This window comes from Eucyclogobius newberryi, unplaced genomic scaffold (genome assembly GCF_026437365.1).
Source record: "Eucyclogobius newberryi isolate DKJ021-1_F unplaced genomic scaffold, fEucNew1.0.hap1 SCAF_12, whole genome shotgun sequence".
NCBI lineage: Eukaryota > Metazoa > Chordata > Actinopteri > Gobiiformes > Gobiidae > Eucyclogobius > Eucyclogobius newberryi.
In genome coordinates, this window is record NW_027315746.1 from 4,874,769 (window position 1) to 4,901,280 (window position 26,512).

General features: G+C 44.7%; 1 protein-coding gene across 1 annotated transcript; it reads right to left on the bottom strand.

The window, feature by feature from the left end:
- Positions 1-3,409: 3,409 nt before the first annotated feature.
- Positions 3,410-24,563, bottom strand: LOC140355961 (contactin-associated protein-like 2). Its single transcript, XM_072440630.1, has 25 exons — positions 24,424-24,563; positions 21,528-21,638; positions 20,661-20,854; positions 19,462-19,609; positions 18,210-18,413; positions 16,174-16,358; positions 14,733-14,873; positions 14,391-14,649; positions 14,161-14,310; positions 13,898-14,060; positions 13,629-13,735; positions 12,773-12,892; positions 12,346-12,461; positions 11,761-11,845; positions 11,034-11,190; positions 10,823-10,950; positions 9,517-9,687; positions 9,195-9,410; positions 8,363-8,599; positions 7,009-7,209; positions 6,739-6,872; positions 6,568-6,661; positions 5,649-5,879; positions 4,137-4,211; positions 3,410-3,659 (listed from the first exon to the last, which is right to left on the bottom strand). The coding sequence occupies exons 1-25, from the start codon at positions 24,476-24,478 to the stop codon at positions 3,460-3,462; spliced, it is 3,882 nt and encodes a 1,293-aa protein (XP_072296731.1). The 5' UTR covers positions 24,479-24,563; the 3' UTR covers positions 3,410-3,459.
- Positions 24,564-26,512: the final 1,949 nt, after the last annotated feature.

The following is a 26,512-nucleotide window of genomic DNA, read 5'->3' on the forward strand; positions in this document are numbered from 1 at the left end:
ATTTTTTTTTTTACATTGAATTCGTTGTTTTTTTACATCGAATCTAGTAAAATATTCATTGTATATTAATACCATTACATTTAGTTTTAGTTCGATGTAAAATAAAATAAAATGTATTAAAAAAAAAAATTGGATTAAAAAAAATCGATGTAAAAAAATAATTAATTTGATGTAAAAAAAATGGAAGTAAAAAATAATAAAAGATTTAAAAAAAAATAAAGTAATTTGATTGACCTTCATTCTAAACTCGCCATTTTGAGATATAAAATAGAGATATGTATGAAATAACAACTTTAGAGCTAAATGTGTTTGTTTACAGACTTTTAAAGGGTCTGTCATGGTTACGTGGCGATTGATGTTTACATTATCAAACATTTACAGTTATTATTTTATTTATTTATTGCCTTCTTTTGTCATACCTTTTATTTTGCCATAGATTAAAACTAAATATGTTCATGTCAGAGTCAGAGCGGGTAAAACACTAGATAAGATCCTCACAAATGTGGAGAACCATCAAAAAGAAGCCGTTCCCTTTTTAAATTTAAATTCTTTTGGCTAATGTAGAACTATTGTGTTATTCTTTGATGCTTTATTGACTTCAGAGCTCAACTTTGTGCAGATTTCCTTCTCCGTCTGTTGAATGTTTAGTTGTTTTGTGCTTTATTTCCTGCTCAAAAAAGGATCAATGGAAAACGTGAAGATTAAATCCGACACAAAGCGTTTGTTTAAAGCTTTAAACTCGTACAAACCTGTTTATTCCCTTGAGTCTAACTTCAACAGGCTTTTTAAAGAAAGACAGTCTCACGTTTCATTCATTTATTTGTTTAAAAAACTCTGGGACAGTGAGATATCCGCATGTGAGCCGTGCACTAGAACCAATGAAAATACAATTGTCACGTTTTGAAACTGTCAACAACAAAAACAAAGGTCTGAACCGGGACTAAACGTAAAGGGGAAACTCCTGGACGCTGCACGGACCCGAATCACTCGGTCCACGTTCAAATAGGGCCTGGATACACTAAACATGACTTTTATTATGTTCTTATTGCGCTTAAATAAAGTTCTATTATCTTGAATCAACAGCAGAACTTAAAACACAAGAGTCAAAGTTTCCCAAATGTGGCTGATAATGTGACAATAATTTATTTTTTGTTATTTTCTGTTTAATTTTGGATTATATTTTTAAGTTTTTTCTGATGATAAAATATGATCATTTGGAGAAAAAAAGAACCCGGAGTATTTATTTTTTCTTCTAAAGTTTCTAAAATAAGGCAACATTTGAATTATTATCCGGCAATAAAATCATATCACAAATATGGGGGGAAGAAGTTATTTTCAATCTGAAGGTGATGAACTGAGAAGCTTGAATGTCTTCTGCTCTGAAGGCCTTTCTTCCCTCAAACAAAAAACACACCCATTTCAGGCTTTAACTCCTCCTTCAGGGCGGGGCTTATCTCACTCCGGGCTGTTCACGTTCCCTGCTTCTCAGTCCAGCACCTTTAGATTGAAAAAAGCTCTCGGTGAATCTAAAACAAACGAAAAGACTTGTGGATGTAAATTGAAACGTCCAGATGCTTTTTCTACCACAAATCGCCATCACACCGACTTGTTTCTAATAAAATAGAGAAAAACATGCTGCTAGGGGCGTCGTCACACCTAAAATACACTATTCTTCGATTAAATGATTACATTGCGTCGCTTTCATACATATATTTGATCGACTGCTTCTGTAAACATGAAGTAAAGGTTCATAAATACGTCCTTAAACATGTATCCAGGCCTTTTTGACACGTGCAGGCGGAGCTTTGTGCTCTGGAAACATGTGCAAAGCGTGAAAACAGAACAAAAGAACACAAAAAAGAACAAAACACAAAAAAGAACAAAAGAACACGACAAGAATCTGACACGAGCGAGACTGTGTCCAGTTTAAGGCTGTTGAAATGACTCAAATCAATACATATTATGTCCATAAAGAAAATATAAACAAACCAACAGATATTAAAAAAAATCAAATAAATAAATATTATAAAAATAAATCATCTAAATAATAAATAATTACATAATGAAAAATAATAAAATACACATTGTAGGATACCACATTACAATAAGAGGCACATTTTATTTAAATTGGTTTTGGCAAAAGAAGGTTCAATATGGTTTAATATTTATGAATAAATTAACTAAAAATATATTTAAACATATAAAAAATAAAATATAAGTAAATAAAAAATAAAATCACAAATAAATAAAATATGAATAATAAAGTCAATTAAATTAAATAAATATAGATTTTAAATTGCACACCACTTTGTCAAGCGAAACAATGCTTCTGTGTTATTTGTGTCTCACGTGGTAAAATCACATCATATTTTTCATTTCAATCCAGTCATTTCACAATCGACGTCTAAAGCTGAAATCATAAAACAAACCAGCGTCTCATTGTAAAGTGGTTCCAGATTTGGAAGATCTGCTACATTCTCAGATGCAAAACCACCACGTACATTTGAATGGTCTGACATTTCCTAAGATAGAGATAAATTCAGCAATATTCATAAAACAGGCAACATATGGAAATTTGGCAATCGGTAAATTAATGAGAGAGAGAGAGTTTCGTGTTTTGTTTTAAGACGGGTCAACCAGACAGAGACTAAAGATTAAAGGTAAAGACAAATAACTGAGACTTTTACACTTTATCAACCAAACAAAGGTTGAAACACAGTGACTGAAGGATTCTAGATGGAGATTATTTCGTGTATTATGGATAAAAATCAGAAATTGCTCGACTTATTTTGACATTTTGATATAATAACGCCTCTGTATTCGTTATAAAAGGTATTTCCGTGTGTGTTTTAGAGCGTTTAGTCCAGAGATCGACTCTTTCAGTCGCTGTAAACATCTTTAAACATCACATTTCAGTCGATTATTGTTAATTATTACAGGGTTTGGACCTGGAACCGCAACAATTAATCACCCGACTGTGATTAGTCGACTGTGAAAAATAACCGCACTTGTATTTTTAATCGTCGTACTCATTATTTAGACGAAACACGAACACGAAAACATGTTAGTTCTGTTTCTTTCTATTTTCTATGCATAAAACATGAAACATTCTCCATCTAGAAGCCTTCGGTCGCCATGTTTCCACTTGTATTCGTTGGAAAATGTCTTCTAAAAGTCTCATAAATCCTTAAATCCTGATCCTCTGCTGCAGCATGGAAACACTTCCCCTCCTCCTCTTCTACACAAACACAAAGTGAAGCTTTAAGTTCACACGGCGAGCGTTCCGACTCCCAAGGCCTTTATCTGACGAAGAGTTTCATTTATCCATCGTAAAAAAAACAACAACATTAAATCGACAAACTCCGCCCGGTCCCGCCTCCTCCGCCGAACCGTCCGTCAAACGTCTTCTCGGCTCAAACCCCCATGTCCCGCGTGTTCGCCGCCGCCGCCGCCGCCGTGCTAAATGAACCACTCCTTCTTGCTCTCCTCGATGGTCTCCGTGAAGGCCGGGTCGCTCACGATGATGGCGGCGTCGGCGCAGTCGGCCGCCTCTTGACCTTTGGCCTCGTTGGTGTGGTACGAGCCTTTGTGCCGGAACAGGTGCCGGACCAGGAAGACCAGGAAGCAGAGGACCACAAAGATCACCACGGAGACGATGCCTGAGGAGGAGAAGAGACGGGACAGTGAGAAGAGGAGGAGGACGAAGATCACCACGGAGACGATGCCTGAGGAGGAGAAGAAGAGACGGTGAGAAGAGGAGGAGGACGAAGATCACCACGGAGACGATGCCCGAGGAGGAGAAGAAGAGACGGGACAGTGAGAAGAGGATGAGGAGGACGAAGATCACCACGGAGACGATGCCCGAGGAGGAGAAGAAGAGACGGGACAGTGAGAAGAGGATGAGGAGGACGAAGATCACCACGGAGACGACTAAGTGAGTGTTTTTGTGAGGCTCAGAGGGAGCGGAGAAGACAAGCTCGTGAACAGGATTCATGGGACAAAGTGAAGCTCTGATCGTTTGTGTCCTTCAAAAGCAAACGTTTCACACCTCATGATCGTTCAAAAGTACGTTCTGTATTTAGACAGTGGATGTCAGACATATTCATCTAGAGGTACAAATAAAGCTGATGTTTTACCTCCCACGACGGCCGAGTTCGGATCCGCTCCATCAGAAACGGCTTTGTCGGTGTTGGAGGGAAGATGAACTCCAGCTGCGGAGCGACATTCACACGTTACCACAAAGTGTTAAAGTGTTCAGTATGTCATGAAACACAGCAGGGGGCGCTCATGATGGTGTTCATGATGGTCCGTGTGTTCATGATGGTGTTCATGATGGTCCGTGTGGTCATGATGGTCCGTGTGTGTTCATGATGGTGTTCATGATGGTCCGTGTGTTCATGATGGTCCGTGTGTTCATGATGGTCCGTGTGTGTTCATGATGGTCCGTGTGTTCATGATGGTCCGTGTGTTCATGATGGTCCGTGTGTTCATGATGGTCCGTGTGTGTTCATGATGGTGTTCATGATGGTCCGTGTGTTCATGATGGTGTTCATGATGGTCCGTGTGTTCATGATGGTCCGTGTGTGTTCATGATGGTCCGTGTGTTCATGATGGTCCGTGTGTGTTCATGATGGTGTTCATGATGGTCCGTGTGTTCATGATGGTGTTCATGATGGTCCGTGTGTTCATGATGGTGTTCATGATGGTCCGTGTGTTCATGATGGTGTTCATGATGGTCCGTGTGTTCATGATGGTGTTCATGATGGTCCGTGTGTGTTCATGATGGTCCGTGTATTCATGATGGTGTTCATGATGGTCCGTGTGTTCATGATGGTCCGTGTGTTCATGATGGTGTTCATGATGGTCCGTGTGTGTTCATGATGGTCCGTGTGTGTTCATGATGGTGTTCATGATGGTCCGTGTGTTCATGATGGTGTTCATGATGGTCCGTGTGTTCATGATGGTCCGTGTGTTCATGATGGTCCGTGTGTTCATGATGGTCCGTGTGTTCATGATGGTGTTCATGATGGTCCGTGTGTTCATGATGGTCCGTGTGTTCATGATGGTGTTCATGATGGTCCGTGTGTGTTCATGATGGTCCGTGTGTGTTCATGATGGTCCGTGTGTGTTCATGATGGTGTTCATGATGGTCCGTGTGTTCATGATGGTCCGTGTGTTCATGATGGTCCGTGTGTGTTCATGATGGTCCGTGTGTGTTCATGATGGTCCGTGTGTTCATGATGGTCCGTGTGTTCATGATGGTCCGTGTGTTCATGATGGTCCGGGTGTTCATGATGGTCCGTGTGTTCATGATGGTCCGTGTGTTCATGATGGTCCGTGTGTGTTCATGATGGTCCGTGTGTGTTCATGATGGTCCGTGTGTTCATGATGGTCCGTGTGTGTTCATGATGGTCCGTGTGTTCATGATGGTCCGTGTGTGTTCATGATGGTCCGTGTGTGTTCATGATGGTCCGTGTGTTCATGATGGTCCGTGTGTTCATGATGGTCCGTGTGTTCTCAGGTGAGTCCCTAAAGTCTGCGTCTCGGTGGTGGAACAGAGAGGCTCTTCTACAGTGAAATGAACTGAACTCGTGAGCGCCCCCCGGTGGTTTGCTTTGGCGTGTCGGCGATAGGTGGGCGGGGCGTACCGGCCTCCACGTGCCAGGGGTCGTCCTGCGAGGCCAGCGGGGAGATGGTGAGGGGCGCGGCGCCGCAGTTGGACGGCACCAGGATCCCGTGGGTGCTGATGGGCGAGCTCTGGCCCGACCGCAGCGCCGCCTTCAGGGGCGCCAAGCGGTTGAACTGGACCCGGGACAAACAGCCCACGAAGCCCGGCGTGTTGTAGCGCTCGATCAGCACCGGGTCGATCTGCCCCGTTTCTGTGGCAAACGTGCAATAACAGAGGATGACTCGTGACATGTGTACGATATTTTGGAGTGTTCCTGATGGTGTTGTAAGTAAAAAACAGATTTACCGTATTTTTTGGACTATAAGTCGCACCCTTTTTCATTCGTTTTGGCCGGGGTTATATTTTTACTTATACTTCTACTCCGGAGCGACTTATGTAGGATATTATTTGTTATTTTCACACTTGCAACTGCATTTCATCCTCCAGTGCGACTTATATATGTTTTTTTCTTCTCTATTATGCATTTTTTGACTGATACTCCAGAAAATACGGTAACTTTAATGGAGGTGTAAATGCTTGCAGGTCAGAGCAGAGTACATTGGATCATATTGTGAGTTAAACGGCGTTAGAGGTTTCGTAAAATCGTGCAAAAGTCAATGTTTTTTTTGTTTGTTTTTAACCAGAACTACCATGGGTTTCAGTTGCCATGGCAATTAACCATTCAAAACAAAACATTACATCATATTATCACAGTTCATCCACAAACAGGAAGCTCAAACCCATGAAGCGGATAATTCACCGTAATAATGTTTGAAAATGTAGTCACTCTTACAACATGTACTGAGCTCTGCGTTTCCCGTTTGTGCTGAATGTCTGTGCTTTTACTCACCCAAAAGCCATAACATTTCGTTTTGAAAAGTGGTACGAGTGTGACTTACCAAAAACCTTTCCGAGGAAGATGCTCTTGATGAGGTTGAAGTGCGTGTCGGAGGCGGCCGGGAGCGTGTAGGTGGACTCTGGGTAGTGATCCACCTGTGCACGACAAAGAGGTCATTGCATTCACTTTTACATTTACCTCGGCGACCCGGGCCGCGGCGGCGCGCTCTGACCTGCAGGCGGACGTCCCGGAGCCTCCTGGAGACGCTGACCGAGTGCGGCAGCCCGTTGGCCATGTTCCTGTGGTTCATGTCGATGGTGAACGGCTCTTTCAGGCCGCCCAGGCTGTAGCGGATCTGAAGTGTTCCTGGAGAAACGTGGGTTTGATCAAAAGACAATTTCACATCATTAATTAAAAACGCATTGGTAGATCGACGTTTGAATCCGTCTTTGGTTGACGGTCATTTCAGAAGTCTCAGTGAGCGGTGGAAATGGTCCCGTACCGTTGTGCCGGAGGACCACGGCGAGGTAGTCCTGGGTCCTGGAGCTGACGTAGACCAGGACCGAGGGAGCGCTGGACGTGCTGAAGCCGAAGGACAGATCCTCCTGCGTCAGGTTGGTCTCCGAGCCGGCGCCGGCGACGCCCCGCTCCGGGAGGAAGTCGTAGCGCACCAGGGTCCCGGTCTCGAAGTAACCGCCGACATCTGCGGGCGAAGAACGGGGAGGAATACAGGCTTTAAACGAGTCAGGAGGAAGGACAGAACGGGCCAAAGCAAAGACTAAACTCTCAGATCATGCTCAGGGTTCAGTCTTTAAGCCCGATAAAGACTCGTCAAATCCAAAGACCACATTTCATGGATTAATTTAGATATAAATATGGCATGATTTTGTTTGTATTTATGTTCAGTTGAGTATCTGAACATGTAACAGTAACGCTCGTATCTGAACATGTAACACTCGTATCTGAACATGTAACACTCGTATCTGAACATGTAACGCTCGTATCTGAACATGTAACGCTCGTATCTGAACATGTAACGCTCGTATCTGAACATGTAACGCTCGTATCTGAACATGTAACACTCGTATCTGAACATGTAACAGTAACGCTCGTATCTGAACATGTAACACTCGTATCTGAACATGTAACAGTAACGCTCGTATCTGAACATGTAACACTCGTATCTGAACATGTAACACTCGTATCTGAACATGTAACGCTCGTATCTGAACATGTAACACTCGTATCTGAACATGTAACGCTCGTATCTGAACATGTAACACTCGTATCTGAACATGTAACAGTCGTATCTGAACATGTAACGCTCGTATCTGAACATGTAACGCTCGTATCTGAACATGTAACACTCGTATCTGAACATGTAACAGTCGTATCTGAACATGTAACGCTCGTATCTGAACATGTAACAGTCGTATCTGAACATGTAACGCTCGTATCTGAACATGTAACAGTCGTATCTGAACATGTAACAGTCGTATCTGAACATGTAACAGTCGTATCTGAACATGTAACGCTCGTATCTGAACATGTAATGCTCGTATCTGAACATGTAACAGTCGTATCTGAACATGTAACACTCGTATCTGAACATGTAACGCTCGTATCTGAACATGTAACAGTCGTATCTGAACATGTAACGCTCGTATCTGAACATGTAACGCTCGTATCTGAACATGTAACGCTCGTATCTGAACATGTAACGCTCGTATCTGAACATGTAACGCTCGTATCTGAACATGTAACACTCGTATCTGAACATGTAACAGTCGTATCTGAACATGTAACACTCGTATCTGAACATGTAACACTAGTATCTGAACATGTTTCTGTCTCACCCTCGGTGCAGAAGGCTCCGTCGTAGGCCGTGTGTGCGCAGTCACAGTGGTAGCTGTTGTACTGCTCCACGCACCTGCCGCCGTTCTCGCAGAGCACCCCGAAGCTGCTGCAGCGCCCCCTGCAGCCGGCGCTCGCCCCCGACGTGACCGCCGCCCGCTCCTCCAGGTCGAAGGTCACGCCGTTTATCCTCAGAGCGCGCATGCAGCCGAGGAACGCTCTCTGCCCGCCCGACGCGCCTGCGAAACACAGGAAAGTCAAGGAAAAATCACAAGACAAGACACGAAAATCGGAACTAGTTTATTCTTGTTTTTGACATTTTGATTGACTTTCTTTGTTATAATATTGATTCATAATGTGTCTTAAAGTAATTTTGTCCAGATAACAACGATCAAAATACGGCGGAAATTATTTTTATAGTCGACTAGGCTGAAAATAAACTTTTAAAAAATGATCTAAAGCAGATTATTAGTAGTCAGACACCGCTTCTGCTTTTGTCTTAGCTAAAAACAGTTTTGTTCAGCTGTGCATGTAACTGAAAGGATTTTTCTCTGCACTCTTCTCTTTTATGTCTTAAGTTGTTTAGTGCTGTAATTTCTTTGTGATTTTAATGCATTTTTCCTGCTGTGTGAAGCACTTTGAATTGCCTTGTGTATGAAATGTGCTCTACAAATAAACTTGTCTTTGCATTATTTACAGTTCATTTGGGTCATTTCATGGTTCAAATACACTGTCATCTTATTGTACTTGGAATGCCACTGATCTAAGCTCATTTTCCTGCCTCGGCCGAGACGTTTTAGTCACATCCCTCCAGACGTTCGCACAGTCTCTGACCGAGTATGAGCTGCGTGTAGACCTCCGGGCGGCTGTTTCCCTGCGGCAGAGTCCTGGTTTCCCGCTGCTGCCCGTCCAAGCGCAGCGTCGCCTCCTTCTGGTTCTTCTCCAGCTCCAGGCGATGCCACTGGTCGTCGTTCAGAGGAGCCGGCGAGCGGACCGTGAGCTCCACCTGAGAGCCGCCCACGCCGAAGGAGAAGGAGACCATCGAGGGCGCTGAAGGGGAGGGAGGAGGTGCAGAAGTATTAGAACTCGAACGCAGTTTTAAAGCAACCGTTTCTGCAGTTTGGATGGTTACAGTGCCAGGCTGAACGTCGCTTACCCTTGAGCTGGACCTGGAGCCGGTCGCCGGGGCCGGAGTTCTCGAGGAAGACGCCATGGGAGGACGAGGTTCTGAAGTAGAAGGAGATGTCGGTGCTGCGCTCGGCTCTGAACGACGGGAAGAGCATGTGCGCCGCCGGGCTCAGGAAGGACGCCGAGTTCCAGAAGTGTTCTAGGAAAAGAAGAAGACGTCGCGCAATGTAAACTGTGCACAACACGACGCTGCAGATATTACACCTTCATTCAGCACATTCATAGTGTTTTATAGTAGCACGAAACTCTAAACTCACATTGACAGTTCGACTCCGGGAACATACACTCTATACTATTAAAACGTACAGATATAGTAACGTTTTTACAGCTCAAATGTGCAAAGCGAGTAACGAGCTTTTATCAGGCAATGCAATAAGAACGTGCAAGAACTGAACTATTCTAAAATCAATGAGACTTGGAAAAGAGCTGCCTTTCCCTGAGGTCAGAATGTGAGATACGATTAGCGAGGAAATTTAAAAATTCTACCGTATTTTCAAGAGTATACGTCGCACCAGCCAAAAAATGCATAATAGAGAAGAAAAAAACATATATAAGTCTCACTTGAGTATGAAATGCAGTTGCAAGTGTGAAAATAACAAATAATATCACATATAAGTCGCTAGTCGGAGTATAAGTATACAAGTATAAATATAAGTCGCACCCCGGCCAAAACTATGAAAAAAGGAGTCACTTATAGTCCGGAAAATACGGTATAAACCCGAGGCAGTTCCAATATATCGGTAAATATAAACTGCAGGGATGAAATGAGAGGTTTTTTAAATGTGTAAAGTGTTATATTTATCTGCAGTGACGACACGAGGCGCAGTTTCCACCAGACGAGACCGACACGACAATGACATTTTATTCATTTACATTTCAAGCATGAAAATGTGCAGCTCAGTTCACAATTCTCTCATCGAATTTCATATTTTTGCTGACATTTGTAGCACTGCTTTTCGGAAAATCAGGTTCAGAGCGTTAACACGTGTGAAAACGAGCCGGGATTTAAGACGTGAACCTTCCTCGCACTCCCACACTGAACAAAACCCGGCGTTTATATATTTTAATACATCTTTTCTCTGCAGTTTCAGATAAAATGACACTAAAACTCAACAAAGTGAACAAAACTTCTTATTTGGGATCAGTTTCAAGTTCAGATTCGCCCCCAAAGCAAATCCACTCTCTGTTTTTACTATACACAGCTTGTTGTGGGTTTGCTGAATGTCTCTCCCCTCTCCCCTCTCACTAATCCGAGCAGTCACTTGTGGTCTTACTGTCTCCACGGCAACGCAGCGGTCCCACGGTGAGCTTGGCCTCCGACCCGGCCCGTCCCGTGTCTCCCACCTCCACGGCGCTCACCGGGAGGTGCTCTTTGTACGCGAGCAGCCCGGCGTCCTCCTTCCTGCAACAAGGACACTCGGCGTTAAGAGGGAGCGCGCACGTTTGCGGGGGGAACGCGGACGCAAGACTCGCCGCTCCACTGACCAGGCTCGGAGGTCGGCGTCGCAGTGGCAGAAGCGCGCGGCGTTGGTGCAGTTGTGCTCGATGCCGCACGAACACTTCTGGATGCCGGGCCCGGAGCCGCCCCAGTACGAGTGTCTCTCGTTGGAGCGGCCGACCCACGACGTGAACGGGACGCCGTCTGGGAACAAGGGCACGTGACAGGGACATGTGACAGGGACACGTGACAGGGACACCTGACAGGGACCGCTCCAGGTGCGAGTGTGTGTGTTTGCGCCTGAACACCGGCTTTAAGGGGCCTTTGGAGGTGTTCATGTGATAAAGAGCTGCTGATTAAAGGTCGTGTGTCGCTGCTGAACAAGTGCAACATATTTTAAAAAGCATTTGAAGTCAACAATTATTTCTTTAATGAGTCGACTCTTCAGACCGTTATTTCTGTTGTACATTCAGTCTTTGTAAATACATTATCAAATAAACAAAGATTGAAATGTGGTGACTGAGGCTTTCAGATCTACAGCTCTATTATTAATACAGTTTATTAGTGATAAACATCTGAATTTTTTGATTATTTTTGACATTTTGATTTAATATTGCCACCGTTCATTACAAAAAGTACTTTCATATGTCTATAAAGTCCAATTAATAAAATCATCAAAATACTACTAAGATCAAGATTTTTTTGTAACAATTATGGATCTATAACTTCCATGGTAGCAATTTCTAAGCAGACGTAACCGTGGCGACGCCGTACCTGGAGTGTTGAGGAGGCGGGACATCCTGCAGGCGTAGGCCACAAACTGCTCACAGTAATCTGCCCCGTTTGTGACTGACAGGACCTGAACAGGGCAAAGGACAACGAAGAATATACTACATGATATACTGCAGCTCGAAGTGAAAGTACTGTAAGTATTCAAGTATTCAACAGCTGTAAGTATTCGACAGTTGTAAGTATTCGACAGTTGTAAGTATTAAACAGTTGTAAGTATTTGACAGTTGTAAGTATTCAACAACTGTAAGTATTCAGTTCTCTGATTGTAACTGATTAGATTACAACACACATTCTAATTCATTATTCTGTAACTAAATACATTTCCCCAACACTAAAACATTAATGCTTCTCATGTTATTGGGGCTGCAGTATCACGTAGCACCACTAGATGGCAGCGTTGATCTACAGCTCAGGAAAAACAATGAAGGCTTTTTGCCCTTAAATATAAAAAAGTACAACAGTGAATACAACATTTATAGTTCACATAACCTTAAAATGATGTCCTTTGTCGACATATGTCAAAGTGAACTGGTCTTAGTGTACTTTTTGAGTGTATTTAAGGCTGACCTGTTCATCGGTGACGTTGTAGTCGATGTGGAAGACGACGTTTCCGCTGGCGTCGGGCCGGGGCACTGGGCTCTGAGCTGAAACGTTGTTCTTCAAAATGGTCCAAACTTGGTCCTCTGAAACACACAGAATATAAACATGACAGAACTGAAGCAGAAACAAACAAGAGGCTTTGAAAAGACTTCTCCAACACCTGCATTGTATATTAGTGTACGTTATTATGTAGGAAAGTAACTGTATTCAGAAAACCGCCAAACTAGTATTCTGCATATTGTAGTATGTCGTACTTCCCGACACTAAGTATAAAGTATTAGTAGAAGTCATTGGAGTAATTGGAGTAGATTTGGTGCTTTTGCTGTTGCTCTGGAGCGACAGTGACACGATGTACGCGCTGCATCATCTGGAGATAAAGGTCTGTGCTCCTCACCTGTCATTTCACAGTCGACCCTGAAGGGGGCGATGGGGCCACTGCCGTCTGGGTCGATGAGGTAAGATCCTGATCCTTTCCCCCTCAGTTTGTACTCTTCACACGACTGCTGGTACAAGGCTGTGGAGGGAACAATGATGTCACACGTGCTTCAACTTTGTGGGAACAGACGATGAGCCATGTTTCCACTGGCCCCGGGCCCCGAACGGCTCACTCTGTAGCACAGTTATGCTATGTTTCCACTGGCCCCGGGCCCCGTACGGCTCACTCTGTAGCACAGTTCTGGCTAAAGCGAGCGTAAACAGCAACAGCTTTGCCTCATTTCTTTGACTTCTCTGCAAAGACTCGACGCCTCGTTTGAACCTCTCTTTATGTCATGCTAATGCTAATGCTAATGTTGGACGCATTATGACCTGGAAATATCATATGTTGGCTCTTGACAAAGCGAGTGCCGTGCGGCCATAAACAGGAAATGGCTGATGCTAACGTGCTTTGCTAGCTTTGTTTTGCTAAGGCTCGACATGTAAGTTAGCATCAGTGGAAATACAGCGCTTTAGCACGAGAACAAGTCAGAGTTTGGAGGAATTATTCTGCTTTTTGCCATCTTGTTTTGGCCTGAGACTCTGTGGTCCAATCATCTGGCTCTGGTGTGAAGCTCCTCCTCCTGAGCTAAAGCCCCTCCTCCTGAGCCAAACCTCCTGAGCTAAAGCCCCTCTGGAGCCCAAGAGAACCGAGCCGCTGCAGTTCACTTAAGACACTTGAGACTCTTTAGGACCGATCTGCTCCAAATCGAGTTGGTGGAAACATGGCCATTGTCCAGAACATCTCTGTGGGTTCTTGACCAGAGCAGACTCACGCGTGTGGCAGACGGCGCCCGTGTATCCGGTGCCAGAGCAGTTACAGCTGAAGGAGTCCCAGGTCTGAGAGCACAGGCCTCCGTGAGCACAGGGGCTTGGGACACACCTGGAGGACACAAAAGACGCGTGAGACATCTCCAGGCTCCTCTTCACACCTGATGCAACAACTGGAACAACTGTCACAGACCTTTGTAAAGTATTGTCAAAGGGGCCAGGGCGGTGAATTAGCAGATTACAGAAGAACACGTTCTCTTTATGTTCCAATTACCTGTCCACGATGGCGCACATGTCCAGGCTGACGTTTTCAAAGCTTCCCATCCGTCCCTCCTCCACGGCTTTGAGATCGGCCAGATGATCGTCGATGTGGATCATCTGCATGCAGCCCTGGAACGAGCGCTGCAGCGACAGGCTGTTCGTGCGCTCGAAGTACCCTGGAACCAACCGTTGAACAGACGTTTAACCCACACACGGGCGGAGACAAGGGAGCGGAACCAACCGGACGTCGAGGCTCGGACGAAAGGACGGCGTTACCTCCAAAGTAGTACGTCCCTCCCGTCTGGATCTGGATGGGGATGGCGGTCCGGACGGTGGAAGCTTCGTCCCCGTCCACCGTGAGCATGGCGTAGTTCTCCAGCGCGTTGAGGTGAACGCTGTGCCACTGGCCGTCGTTCAGACCGGAGCCTGCAACAAACAGAACGCCTTCAATCACACTCTCATCTCACGTCGCCGTCTCTAACCGCCGCTCCGCCTCCGTTCCTGACCCGAGGTGATGTCGATGTGCGTGTTCTTCTTCTGCGTCACGTTAATGTAGACCGTGACGCTGCCCTCGGACAGGCCAAGCTCCACCCAGCCGTCCGCCAGCGCCGTGAACAGCAGCAGCCCGTGCGGGTTCCACGTCCGGAACGAGAGGCTGACGGAGAGCGTGTCGCTGTCCATCTGCCCCGGGAGCAGCACGAACGACGTGGAGTTGAAGAAGACGGGGAAGGCGTCCGAGTCGGCGCAGGAGAACGTCAGGTTGCGCTGTGGAAAGACAAAGACAAAGAGGACAGTTCAAGACACGCCCTCCTTCCACGGAGCAGCGCACGGGGGCGGAGCAAGCGTACAAAGCTGGAGGTGTCGACCCTCTTCCGGCGGATCAGGCTGGTGATGTTGTCGCCGTTGTAGGACATTCCTTCCATGCAACCCACGAAGTTATCTCGACCCGAGCCGGGTTTGGCGGACGCCGGGAGCCCCCCGAAGGTGATCTGGGAGACGAACACGGAGAGGGAAGAGATATCAGCATTCTCTTTAGTTTAACGCTGAACGGGAGGCAGGGATTTCACGGTTTGAATGTCAGAGCGCAGATGTTTCACGGGTTCGCGTCTCTGTCATTACCGGGTCTATCCACCTGAAACAGAAACTGGCACGAAGTTCAACATCTTCTCTGTGATTGTTGGAGCCAAAACCAAACAAATAATGATTCAATCTTTGTGGTATTTCTCTCAAAAACAGTAAATCTCCCGTAGATTTGTTCAGAGAATGTCCAGAGAAATACATTCGGCAAAGCAATGTGAAAAGAATACTATTGAAAGAATGTTAAAGGTTGAATGGAAGATTTTTTTGGCCCAAATCTGAGTCTTATTTCCTCGTGGCGTGGACTGTCGATTAGTCCTGTCACGTATCAATCATAAAACGCACCTGCCGCTCACCTGCAGCCGCGTGCGGCTCGTCCCACATTTCTGCGTGTCCAAGCGCATTGATCTATCATAATATAGTTCCCTCAGTGTACGGGGCAAGATGAAGACGGAAAAAGACTGTTCGAGCTGACTCAGAAGAGACGGAAATCTACGGGCTAATAAACAAACGCACGTGTGTGTTGTATCAGTCGCACGGGGGAGTGGCATGTGCACTTCCGCCTGCGTTCTCAAATCGCCGAAAAATCGTCCATTGCGCCTTTAAGTGTTTAGCATCTTAAAATCTTGATTTAAAGCGCCCCCTACAGGTCGGACGACTCACTGGACTAAAACGCAGTTAAAATAAATATATAAAAAAATTATGAAAAATGTCATCACAAAATAGCACATTTTTTAGGTTTATAATTTCACTTCCTGGTTGTAATTGATGACATCACACTAAGACTCATCTGATGTCACAATGTTTTTAATTTGACAAATAAAAATATATGAGAGCGACTTTATTTTGTTGAATTAATGTTTAGAGAGTCAAAAAAGTAGTTTCTTGGTCTGAACCTAAAGCAGAAAATTTCACTTCCTGTCATTTTCTACAGATTTTTCAATGTTTTCTCCACAAATACCTGCTCGATTGGTGTAAAACTATAATTGATATGCACAACAGGTACAAATACACCAAATAAAGTCAAAATTAGAACACCGTAAAAACCTGTCATACGTCACTTTAACCGCCTTCCATCTCAAATTACGACATCGTCCTGCTCTATTACGTGAACGCAGGCTCTTGTACCTAAATCCTTCTTCATTTTGTCTTATTTCACGTTCCCTTTCACTGGTTTCCTTGATGCAGACCGTGCCTAAAGTCCGGTCGTACCTCGTGGTCCAGGTCGAGGTGGTCGAAGTCCCCGTTGGTCCTGAAGCTCTGCGTGTGCTGGTCCAGGGTGAAGTTCACGTTCCTCCTGAAGCGTTCCACCCGGACCGCGTGCCAGTGGTCGTCGTCGAGGAGCGAGCCGCTGGAGACGGTGGTGTGGCCCTGGATCGAGCCGTAATGACTGCTCCCTGGACACAGACCGCACAGGGGTTTAGGAACGAGAGGATGGAGGAGGTCCCGGACCGCTCTGCACTGCCCCAGTCTCTGTGCCATGTCCTCTTTTTCAACAGACTCAGGAGTACAAATGAGAACAGACATATGTTCACACAAATACCGTATTTTCCGCACCTTTTTTCATAGTTTTGGCCGGGGTGCGACTTATACTCCAGAGCGACTTATATGTGATGTTATTCGTTATTTTCACACTGACAACCACAAGAGGGCGCTCTAGGCTCTGAGCGACGCAGAAGAAGAATCTGCACTTCCTCTACCTCTGGAGTTTGTGGAGTTGTTTAGAAGTGACACAGAGGAAGAAGAATTCAATGGATTTAGTGATTTGGGGTAAAACTGATGCTTTGCTAAACTTGTTAGCATGTTCTTTATGCTATAGTTATCTGAATAACTGTTCATATGTTACGTTAACATACCAGACACTCACCACAGTTCTGTCTGTGCCTCATGTAGCTGAAGATGTTAGCGTTAGCATACGTCATGTAGCTGAAGGTGTTAGCGTTAGCATACGTCATGTAGCTGAAGGTGTTAGCGTTAGCATACGTCATGTAGCTGAAGGTGTTAGCGTTAGCATACGTCATGTAGCTGAAGGTGTTAGCGTTAGCATACGTCATGTAGCTGAAGGTGTTAGCGTTAGCATACGTCATGTAGCTGAAGGTGTTAGCGTTAGCATACGTCATGTAGCTGAAGGTGTTAGCGTTAGCATACGTCATGTAGCTGAAGGTGTTAGCGTTAGCATACGTCATGTAGCTGAAGGTGTTAGCGTTAGCATACGTCATGTAGCTGAAGGTGTTAGCGTTAGCATACGTACACCTATTCACCATGTTCTCTCATCTGTTATTATTTTAAACTGCATTTCAAGAGGAAATGTCTGTTTTTGGTCTTGGATTTTATCAAATACATTTCCCCCAAAATGTGACTTATATATGTTTTTTTCTTCTCTTTTATGCATTTTTTGGCTGGTGCGACTTATACTCCGGTGCAATATATAGTCCAGAAAATATGGTATGCAACTACTTATCTTATGGTATAAGATAAGATAAATCCAATTTGTTAGTTCAGTAAATGCGTGATCTTTACTAAACATGTGGCTCTAAAATCTCGATACACGTCCCGGCACCTCCTCATGTGAACTCTCGTTGACCCTGAGAGACGATCCAGGACTGAACGTCGAGCGTGACAGTAAATCAACACGCGTCGCCTTAATCGCCCTTGGCCTGACCGAGCGACGCCTCGAGCTACGACGAGCAGCTGAAATATGAGACGTTTGGGAACCACCTTCACCTACTCGGAAGTCACAATCTGCAGAGATCGTGTGAGAATATCGTGTCCCTATTGTTGTATTTTGTATCAACGCTGAATTTGTGTTGAATCTATCACGTATTAGACAAGGAATAACCTTCTTATGACCAGTGTGGGCCATTTTTATTTATCTATTTATTTTTTAAAGGATGTTTTGGCCCGTAGGCTTTATTAGACGGGACGGATCAGCGCGACATGGGGATGAGAGAAGGGAGGACATAAAGTAAACTGTCAGAGCCGGGATTCGAACTGCTGAGCGTCTCTGAGGACACTTACCCAGGTTGATCCAGAGCAGCAGCTGAGCGTCTCTGAGGACACTTACCCAGGTTGATCTTGAGCAGCAGCTGAGCGTCTCTGAGGACACTTACCCAGGTTGATCTTGAGCAGCAGCTGAGCGTCTCTGAGGACACTTACCCAGGTTGATCTTGAGCAGCAGCTGAGCGTCTCTGAGGACACTTACCCAGGTTGATCCAGAGCAGCAGCTGAGCGTCTCTGAGGACACTTACCCAGGTTGATCTTGAGCAGCAGCTGAGCGCGGTGCAGCTCCAGAGTGAAGTAGTCTCCCTGCTGACCCTCTCCGTGCAGCAGAACGCCGTCTCCCGCTGTAGTTCTGAACTTCAGAGCCACCGAGTCCTTCAGGAACTTTGACTTTTTGCTCCTCAAGCGGTACGAGATCACGCTCTGGCCGTCGAAGCTGATCACATCGCCCCCTGCAGACGAAACACAAGAATACATGCTGTGTTTGAATAATGGGTTCAAGTTGATCTAAAGTTGTAAAATTCACCGGTGTTTTCTTCAAACACATTTACTCAGAGGGAATAAATACTGCATAAATACTAATAATTGAAATTGAAAAATGTTTTTAATTGATGTTATTGTGTTTTTAATTGAACTAGGGCTGCATGATTTGGGGAAAATATGTAATTGCGATAAAAAATAAAAAAAAAGGTTAATCATAGGATTCTGTTCAAAGTTCACATTTAAACACCAAAAAGATAAATAGAGTTATGAACTGACAAACTCGTATGTATTTCAGAGCATATTTATCCAGATATAAACAAGAGTCAGCAGTTTTTATGCAGAATTAGACAATATATTTAGCTGTTTGTGGAGGAAATCATGGCACTTAAAAAAAATTCTAAAATCTCATCCATTAAAACTGCGATTTCGACTCGATCACGATTAATCCGGCAGCTTTAAACATGACAAAACATACACTTAAACGTATGCGAGCAGCTGCAATTACTGTAGTTGTGATGTTTTATCGTAGAATGTGTCATAAAGCAGTGTCTCCACGTCCCCCACAGCCTAATAACAACCCGTGGGATTCACAGTGCAGCGGCATCACAAAACCACACTTTATTGCTCTCTGTACTGTTTGTACTTGTAAATATTTAGAGTGCACAAACTGTTTAAAGGAAAACTATTGATTTATTTGTGCAACTACAGTCTGAAACTGTCGATTGTAAACTGACAAAGCACTTTCTTAGGTGTGCTGACTTACGATGTATCTAATTCTGACTTTCTGATGCTGAAATTTGACGGAAGATGGTGTATTTCTTAATTATAGTATAAAAAGTCACGGTTAGAAGGACCATGCACGAAAACAACGAGCTAAAACGACTAAACTGTCACAGCCGACGCTAATGTCAAGTCTCGACAGCGCTGCAGTTGATCCGAACGCAGCACACGGGTGAATATTCCTGCTCCTGCGGCTTGTCCCGTCAGCGCCGCAGACGTAGTGGAAGTGCCACTCACAGTAAGCGCAGCCGTAGAGCTCCAGTCGGACTCCGATTCGCCCGTCTTTGCTCCAGGACAGGGGGACGAGCCGGAGGAAACGCGCCACGACCGAGTGCTGCAGCTCGTGTCGCACCGCGCCCTCGCTGTTCACGTTCCCTTCAAATGTCTGAGGACGACGGCGAAAGACAGAAGAAGAAGAAGAAGAAGAAGAAGAAGAAGAAGAAGAAGAAGAAGAAGAAGAAGGCGTCAGCTTGGGCACAGAGTCGGACCAGTGTGGGACAATGTGAACTGAACTGGGTCTCACTCGGGTTTAGGTCAGGCCTGGTCGTAAAGACTTAAAAACATCACTTTTCTGAGCTTTTCCCCAAGACTTACTTCAAGTTGTATTTAGAAAGATTTATTCATTTTCTGCTCTGGACTTACGGTGATTATTCAAAACCTTCAGGGATGTTGGGTTCAATAATAATAATAAATTTAGGCGAATGAAAATCTATTGCTTCATTTTTCTTCCACAGAAACATAAACATCAGCCCAAAAAGCAGCGCCAAAACACGCCAAACTTAAAATGTTGACGGATCGAACAGAAGGATTTGTTGATATTGAAATATAAAACTGATTTGTCATATTTTCAAGTGAGAAAATGTGAAAAAAATCTGAATTTTATGCAAATTTTCCATCTAATTTACTTAAATCCTCTCTGTACATTTTGTTGTATCTAATGTCGACAAAATAATGCAAAAATATTTTCACAATTTTCAGATGTATAAGTCCTAAATAAGTGATAATATGGCAATTTTTAACACACAAAAGTAGTTTTACCATTTTTCTTTCATTTTTTCTTACATTTATGTACGTAAACTACAGAAGTTTCAATTTGATAGATCTTTATAAATAAATACAAAATAATCCCTATTCACCTGCAACGTCGCCTGAAAAACTTTTGTCCAGAATTGAGTTTTTTTTTTGCTTTAATGACGCTAATAATAATGCTAATGCTAACACAAATGTTAACACAAATGCTAACACAAATGCTAACATAAATGCTAACACAAATGCTAACACAAATGCTAACACAAATGTTAACGCCAATTCTAATGCTAATGCTAACGCTAACGCTAACACTAACGCTAACACTAACGCTAACACTAACGCTAACGCTAACACTAACGCTAACACTAATGCTAATGCTACCACTAACGCTAACACACGGCCCTCACCCAGATGTTTCCGTCCTGCAGATAGGGCCGCCAGTTCTTCTGCGTGTCGCTGTACAGGAGCCGGTACCTCGCGGCCCAGTCCGAGCTGCCGTACCGGCCCTGCGTCGCCACGGCAACCACCTCCTGCCGCCCCCCGAGGTCCACCTGTAACCACGGCGACCGGTCCGAGTCCAGCGGGACCCACCCTCCGGCTCCTGGAGGGACAAACGCGGGACAGAACGTTGACACACAGCGAGAGACAAATCTGATGAATACATAATTAATAAATCATATTTTTGGTCTGTGTTTCGACAAAATCGGATCATCAACAACACCTGGTGACACGTGACGATTAATCGGTACAATTTTAGAGTAAGTGAGAAGACAAAGTACTCAGGAGACAAGGTACAATTCATTTTTAAATAACGCTTTTGACCTTTAACTTTTTCTCTTTAATTTCCCCTTTTTTGGCATAATTTTCCTCGTCAGATCCCGTCATAAATCAGATTACTCACATGTGACACACATGACACTTAATAACACATAATGATAATAATCCCATAATGACCAGATGTAAACAAAGCCGGTCTCAACACCAGAGCGTTCATGCAAAGTGAACACAGCCGTTTGGACGTTTTAAGCTGATTTAGTGCGACGCCCACAGCCTCTGCCACGAGTGAGTGACAGGAGGATTTAACCAATCACAGTCAAGTGTCAACTCCTCGGAAGCTTTAGTTACATCCAGGACTGGACGGTGACTAAACACACGTACTTGTGCTTTTAATTAAAAACAAGCACAAGGTCTCAGAGAGAGTTAGGTCTCTGGGAGCCCCGGGTCTACGGGAGGGCCGGGTCTCTGGGAGCCCCGGGTCTCTGGGAGCGACGTACCTTGGTTGCGCTGGAGTTTTCCGTAGCCGGCGCCGTAGTCTCGACCGAACGCGGAGGAGCTGCTGAAGAAGCTGTAGGGCAGAGGCGTGGCCAGGCTGTCCTCGCACCGGCCTGGCACAAACACACACAAAACACACAAAACTACTATTACCACTACTACTACTACTACTACTACTACTACTACTCATGGAGGGAGCAGAGGAGCGCGTACTTCTCCACTGAACACTACTCGAGCTGTAAACACCATGTGAAGGTCAAATATGACGACGGGAAGATCCTACATGGAGAATACTTAAGAATAAAGTTTATTATTGGTGAAAATTACAAATGGTTTATTCGTTTTTGCCGCAGTCTTTGTCATAACATGAGACGTCACGATTTAAAATGTGAGCGTAACGATTATTATCTCGATTTAACGATTATTTGCGATTATTAATAACATTCATGACCAAAACAACATTAAAATCAAATGTTTTCTTTCCTCATTCCCACATTTACCTTTTTAATCAAACTTTCTGAATCATTAATTTGACATAAAGATTAAAAAAACACTTTATATTTACGTTTTCTTTTTCTGTCTAAAATTGTCACATTTATTTTAATACAAAAAAAAACGACCAAATTTTGTTAGAAAATTGTCACTTCACTATAAATTGAACACAAAATAAATAAAGAAAAATATTGTAAAAATGTCACGATTACAATTTCTTTATGATTATATTGTGACCTAAATAATCACAATGATTGATTAACCCAATAATCTCGTTAGTGCTCGTTATAACACGTCTTTTGGCTCGTGTTTTGAGTCTTTTTAGATTACAACGTTCAAACTACGATTGTCTCTGTGCAATAAGTCGCACTTCCCTGAACACTACACAGACGTTGTACTACTGCCGTTCCTCCTCCTCCTCGTGGACCGAAGTTGTGAACACGAGAAGCAGAACAAAAAGCGTCACGTTACAAAAACCATCGATCTCGTCGGCCAAACGCACGCCGCCGTCGCAGTCGCGCTTGGACGCTGCAGTTAAAGAGTTTCTCTGCAGGTTCCAGAAGTGACACATTTGCATTTGGTTCAATGCAGCAGCTTTGGATTCCGACTGCAGCAGAAAGTGAGATAATAATGCAGCGATCTGTGACTCAGAGCGATACGGCCCAGGCCTTCAGCACCACGGACTGTCCACGGGGAAACTACGGCGATAATAAACCAGAAAGAGACTAAGAACTGTGTAGAAACTAAGCAAAAATGAACCACAAAAGAGAGTAAGAACTGTGTAGAAACTAACCAAAATAAACCAGAAAAGAGACAAAGAACTGTGTAGAAACTAAGCAAAAATAAACCAGAAAAGAGAGTAAGAACTGTGTAGAAACTAAGCAAAAATAAACCAGAAAGAGAGAAAGGACTGTGTAGAAACTATGCCAAGTCTAAACTGGGAGCTTTTCAGGACCAAGGACAGTACCACTGCACCTGGACCACGAAAAACACCACTTAAAACGGGCCGACCGCCTCAAACTGTAGTCAAAGTGAGTCAAAGTGGGACATAGTGGGCCAGTGTGGTGGGACATAGTGGGCCAGTGTGGTGGGACATAGTGGGCCAGTGTGGTGGGACATAGTGGGCCAGTGTGGTGGGACATAGTGGGCCAGTGTGGTGGGACATAGTGGGCCAGTGTGGTGGGACATAGTGGGCCAGTGTGGTGGGACATAGTGGGCCAGGGACATAGTGGGCCAGTGTGGTGGGACATAGTGGGCCAGGGACATAGTGGGCCAGTGTGGTGGGACATAGTGGGCCGGACATGGTGAAGCCGGCTCATAGACGGACAGAACACAGAGAGTTTAAAATGGTTTGAAATAGACGTGAGGAATGTGACCGTTTTCCTGCTTTCTTTGTAGATATCGTTCACTTTTTTCTACATCATTCATGCGGCAGCTGTGAGATGGTGGGACGAGGGACAAACGGGGGCCCAAATGGCAGTGCGGGACCAGAGATGGGACGCCACAAACCTGGGACTAAACCAGTGCTGAACCTAGAACTAAACCAAGACTATATCAGGACCAGAACATGACCAAACCCAGGTCTACATCAGGACTCGGCTCAGAATAAAGACCAAATCACCACAACATGAGGAAACTAGATCCAAATAGAACTAAGACATGCCCTATAATTAAACTAGAACTTAAACTAGTCCTAACCAGGTCCAGATTAAGCTCTAAACCTGGACTTGAGGCTCACATTTGTCTTTACGTGGTCATAAATTGAGGCCATTTTGGTTCTGATGTGGACCTCGTTTGGTTCTAGTCCTTGTCAGGTCCTGGTCCAGCCCCGGATTAGTTTGAATTATATATTAGAAAACAAAATGAAGCTCTAAACCAGATGCAAAAGGACGTAACTAAACCAACCCAGGATTCAGGTCTTTATTTGTGCCTTAATTTAACTCCTTTTAGCTCCAGTCCTGATGTGGATTTGGGTTGGACCTGTTATGATCCTTGTTTAGTCCTGAATTAGCCATAGTTCAGTTCACAGTCTAGTCCTGGTTTAGTCCCAGTCCAGCACCTCAAAGTGAAGACGGTCCAGTCCGAAGTGAACGTGACTTAAACCGGTCTAACCCGGGTCAGATCCCAACAGCAGAAGCGCCTCATCCTCTGTCACGCGCGTGATTCACGGGATCACCGCGCGGGCCTCTCCATCTCACACAAATAAACCTCTGAACCCGCGCGCACTGACACTTTCACCGCAGAGGACGCACGCGGGCGCGTCTGCGAGAAGGACGCGCGTTTATTTGGCCCGATTGTGCGTGTGTCGCGGGCCTGGACGGCGCGCGCCCGGTCACTCTCCTCCTCACAAACCTCCCCGTCCTCCTCCTCCTCCTCATCTTCATCACGGCGCGGTGTGGTACTCACGGGACGCTGCGGCAGAACTCCCGGACGCGCACAGCAACGCCAACATCCACAACATGGTGACGGCGCGGGGTGTTTGGGCCTCGGCTAAGAACACATACGGAGACAATGAGCTCTCCTCCTCTTCCTCCTCCTCCTCCTCCTCCTCCTCTTCCTCCTCCTGCTGCTGCTGCTCCGGGATGCGATCTGTAGCGGTCCCAACCCCAAAAAATGCGCTTTGTTTTACTGGAAAAAGCAAAGCGCGCGCCGCGGCTCGGTCCTCGCCGTTACACCTGAGCTTGCGCGTAAGCAAACAAACAACACGCGTCTCGAGCGCGTGAGGGGGTGAGCGGCGGCGGCGCGTGCGTGCGTGATGCTAGCTCAGGTGCGTCTTTATCCACAAACAAGACGCCGCGAGCGGGACGGAAGGAACACCCCCGCGCCGCGCGCGCGAATGGTACGGCCCGAGAGACGCACGGAACAATGAGGGGCCCCCCGGTGTGAGGAGGGGCCGCGCGCGGGGGACAGGTGGGAGGCGGAGGGGCCCATGGAGGAGGGGGCCCGGGGGCGGGAGGGAGGGGCTTTTGGAGGAATCATGAGCGTGTAACAAAAGGGGCGCGTGCGGCCGTTTGTAATTAAAGGAGACAAATTAAACACAATCCACTTTAATAAGCCTCATTATAATGTCCTGCACGAGCTCTGTTGTTCTGCAATGAGGCTGAAGTGCACTGTTTCCACCCAACCCCTGTCCCCGCCCATATGCGAGGGATGCCCAATAAAATAAATAAATAAATAAATAAATATATATATATATATATATATATATATATATATATATATATATATATATATATATATATTCACGCCTTCTTATTTTTAAATAATATTTAGATGTTATTTTGTTGTTTCATGTTGCACCTTTTTAGCGAAAAAAAGTCCTAGTTTGTGAATCTTCTTTTTATTCACTGACAATGACAATAAAGCTTTTCTTTTTCTGAGTCTGATTTCCAAGCGAAACATGTTTTTAATATTGTGGTTTAGAATGAAAACATTTCACTGGTGTTTCTTTGGTGTTTCTCTCGTGTTTCTCTCGTGTTTCTCTCGTGTTTCTCTCGTGTTTCTCTGATGTTTCTCTGGTGTTTCTCTGGTGTTTTTCTGGTGTTTTTCTGGTGTTTCTCTGATGTTTCTCTGGTGTTTTTCTGGTGTTTCTCTGGTGTTTCTCTGGTGTTTTTCTGGTGTTTCTCTGATGTTTCTCTGGTGTTTTTCTGGTGTTTTTCTGGTGTTTCTCTGGTGTTTTTCTGGTGTTTTTCTGGTGTTTCTCTGGTGTTTTTCTGGTGTTTCTCTGGTGTTTTTCTGGTGTTTCTCTGGTGTTTTTCTGGTGTTTCTCTGGTGTTTTTCTGGTGTTTCTCTGATGTTTCTCTGGTGTTTTTCTGGTGTTTCTCTGGTGTTTCTCTGATGTTTCTCTGGTGTTTTTCTGGTGTTTCTCTGGTGTTTCTCTGGTGTTTCTCTGGTGTTTCTCTGGTGTTTCTCTGATGTTTCTCTGGTGTTTCTCTGATGTTTCTCTGGTGTTTCTCTGATGTTTCTCTGGTGTTTCTCTGATGTTTCTCTGATGTTTCTCTGGTGTTTTTCTGGTGTTTTTCTGGTGTTTCTCTGGTGTTTTTCTGGTGTTTCTCTGGTGTTTTTCTGGTGTTTCTCTGGTGTTTTTCTGGTGTTTCTCTGGTGTTTTTCTGGTGTTTCTCTGGTGTTTTTCTGGTGTTTCTCTGGTGTTTTTCTGGTGTTTCTCTGATGTTTCTCTGGTGTTTTTCTGGTGTTTCTCTGGTGTTTCTCTGGTGTTTTTCTGGTGTTTCTCTGATGTTTCTCTGGTGTTTTTCTGGTGTTTCTCTGGTGTTTTTCTGGTGTTTCTCTGGTGTTTCTCTGGTGTTTTTCTGGTGTTTCTCTGATGTTTCTCTGGTGTTTTTCTGGTGTTTCTCTGGTGTTTTTCTGGTGTTTCTCTGATGTTTCTCTGGTGTTTTTCTGGTGTTTCTCTGATGTTTCTCTGGTGTTTTTCTGGTGTTTCTCTGGTGTTTTTCTGGTGTTTCTCTGATGTTTCTCTGGTGTTTTTCTGGTGTTTCTC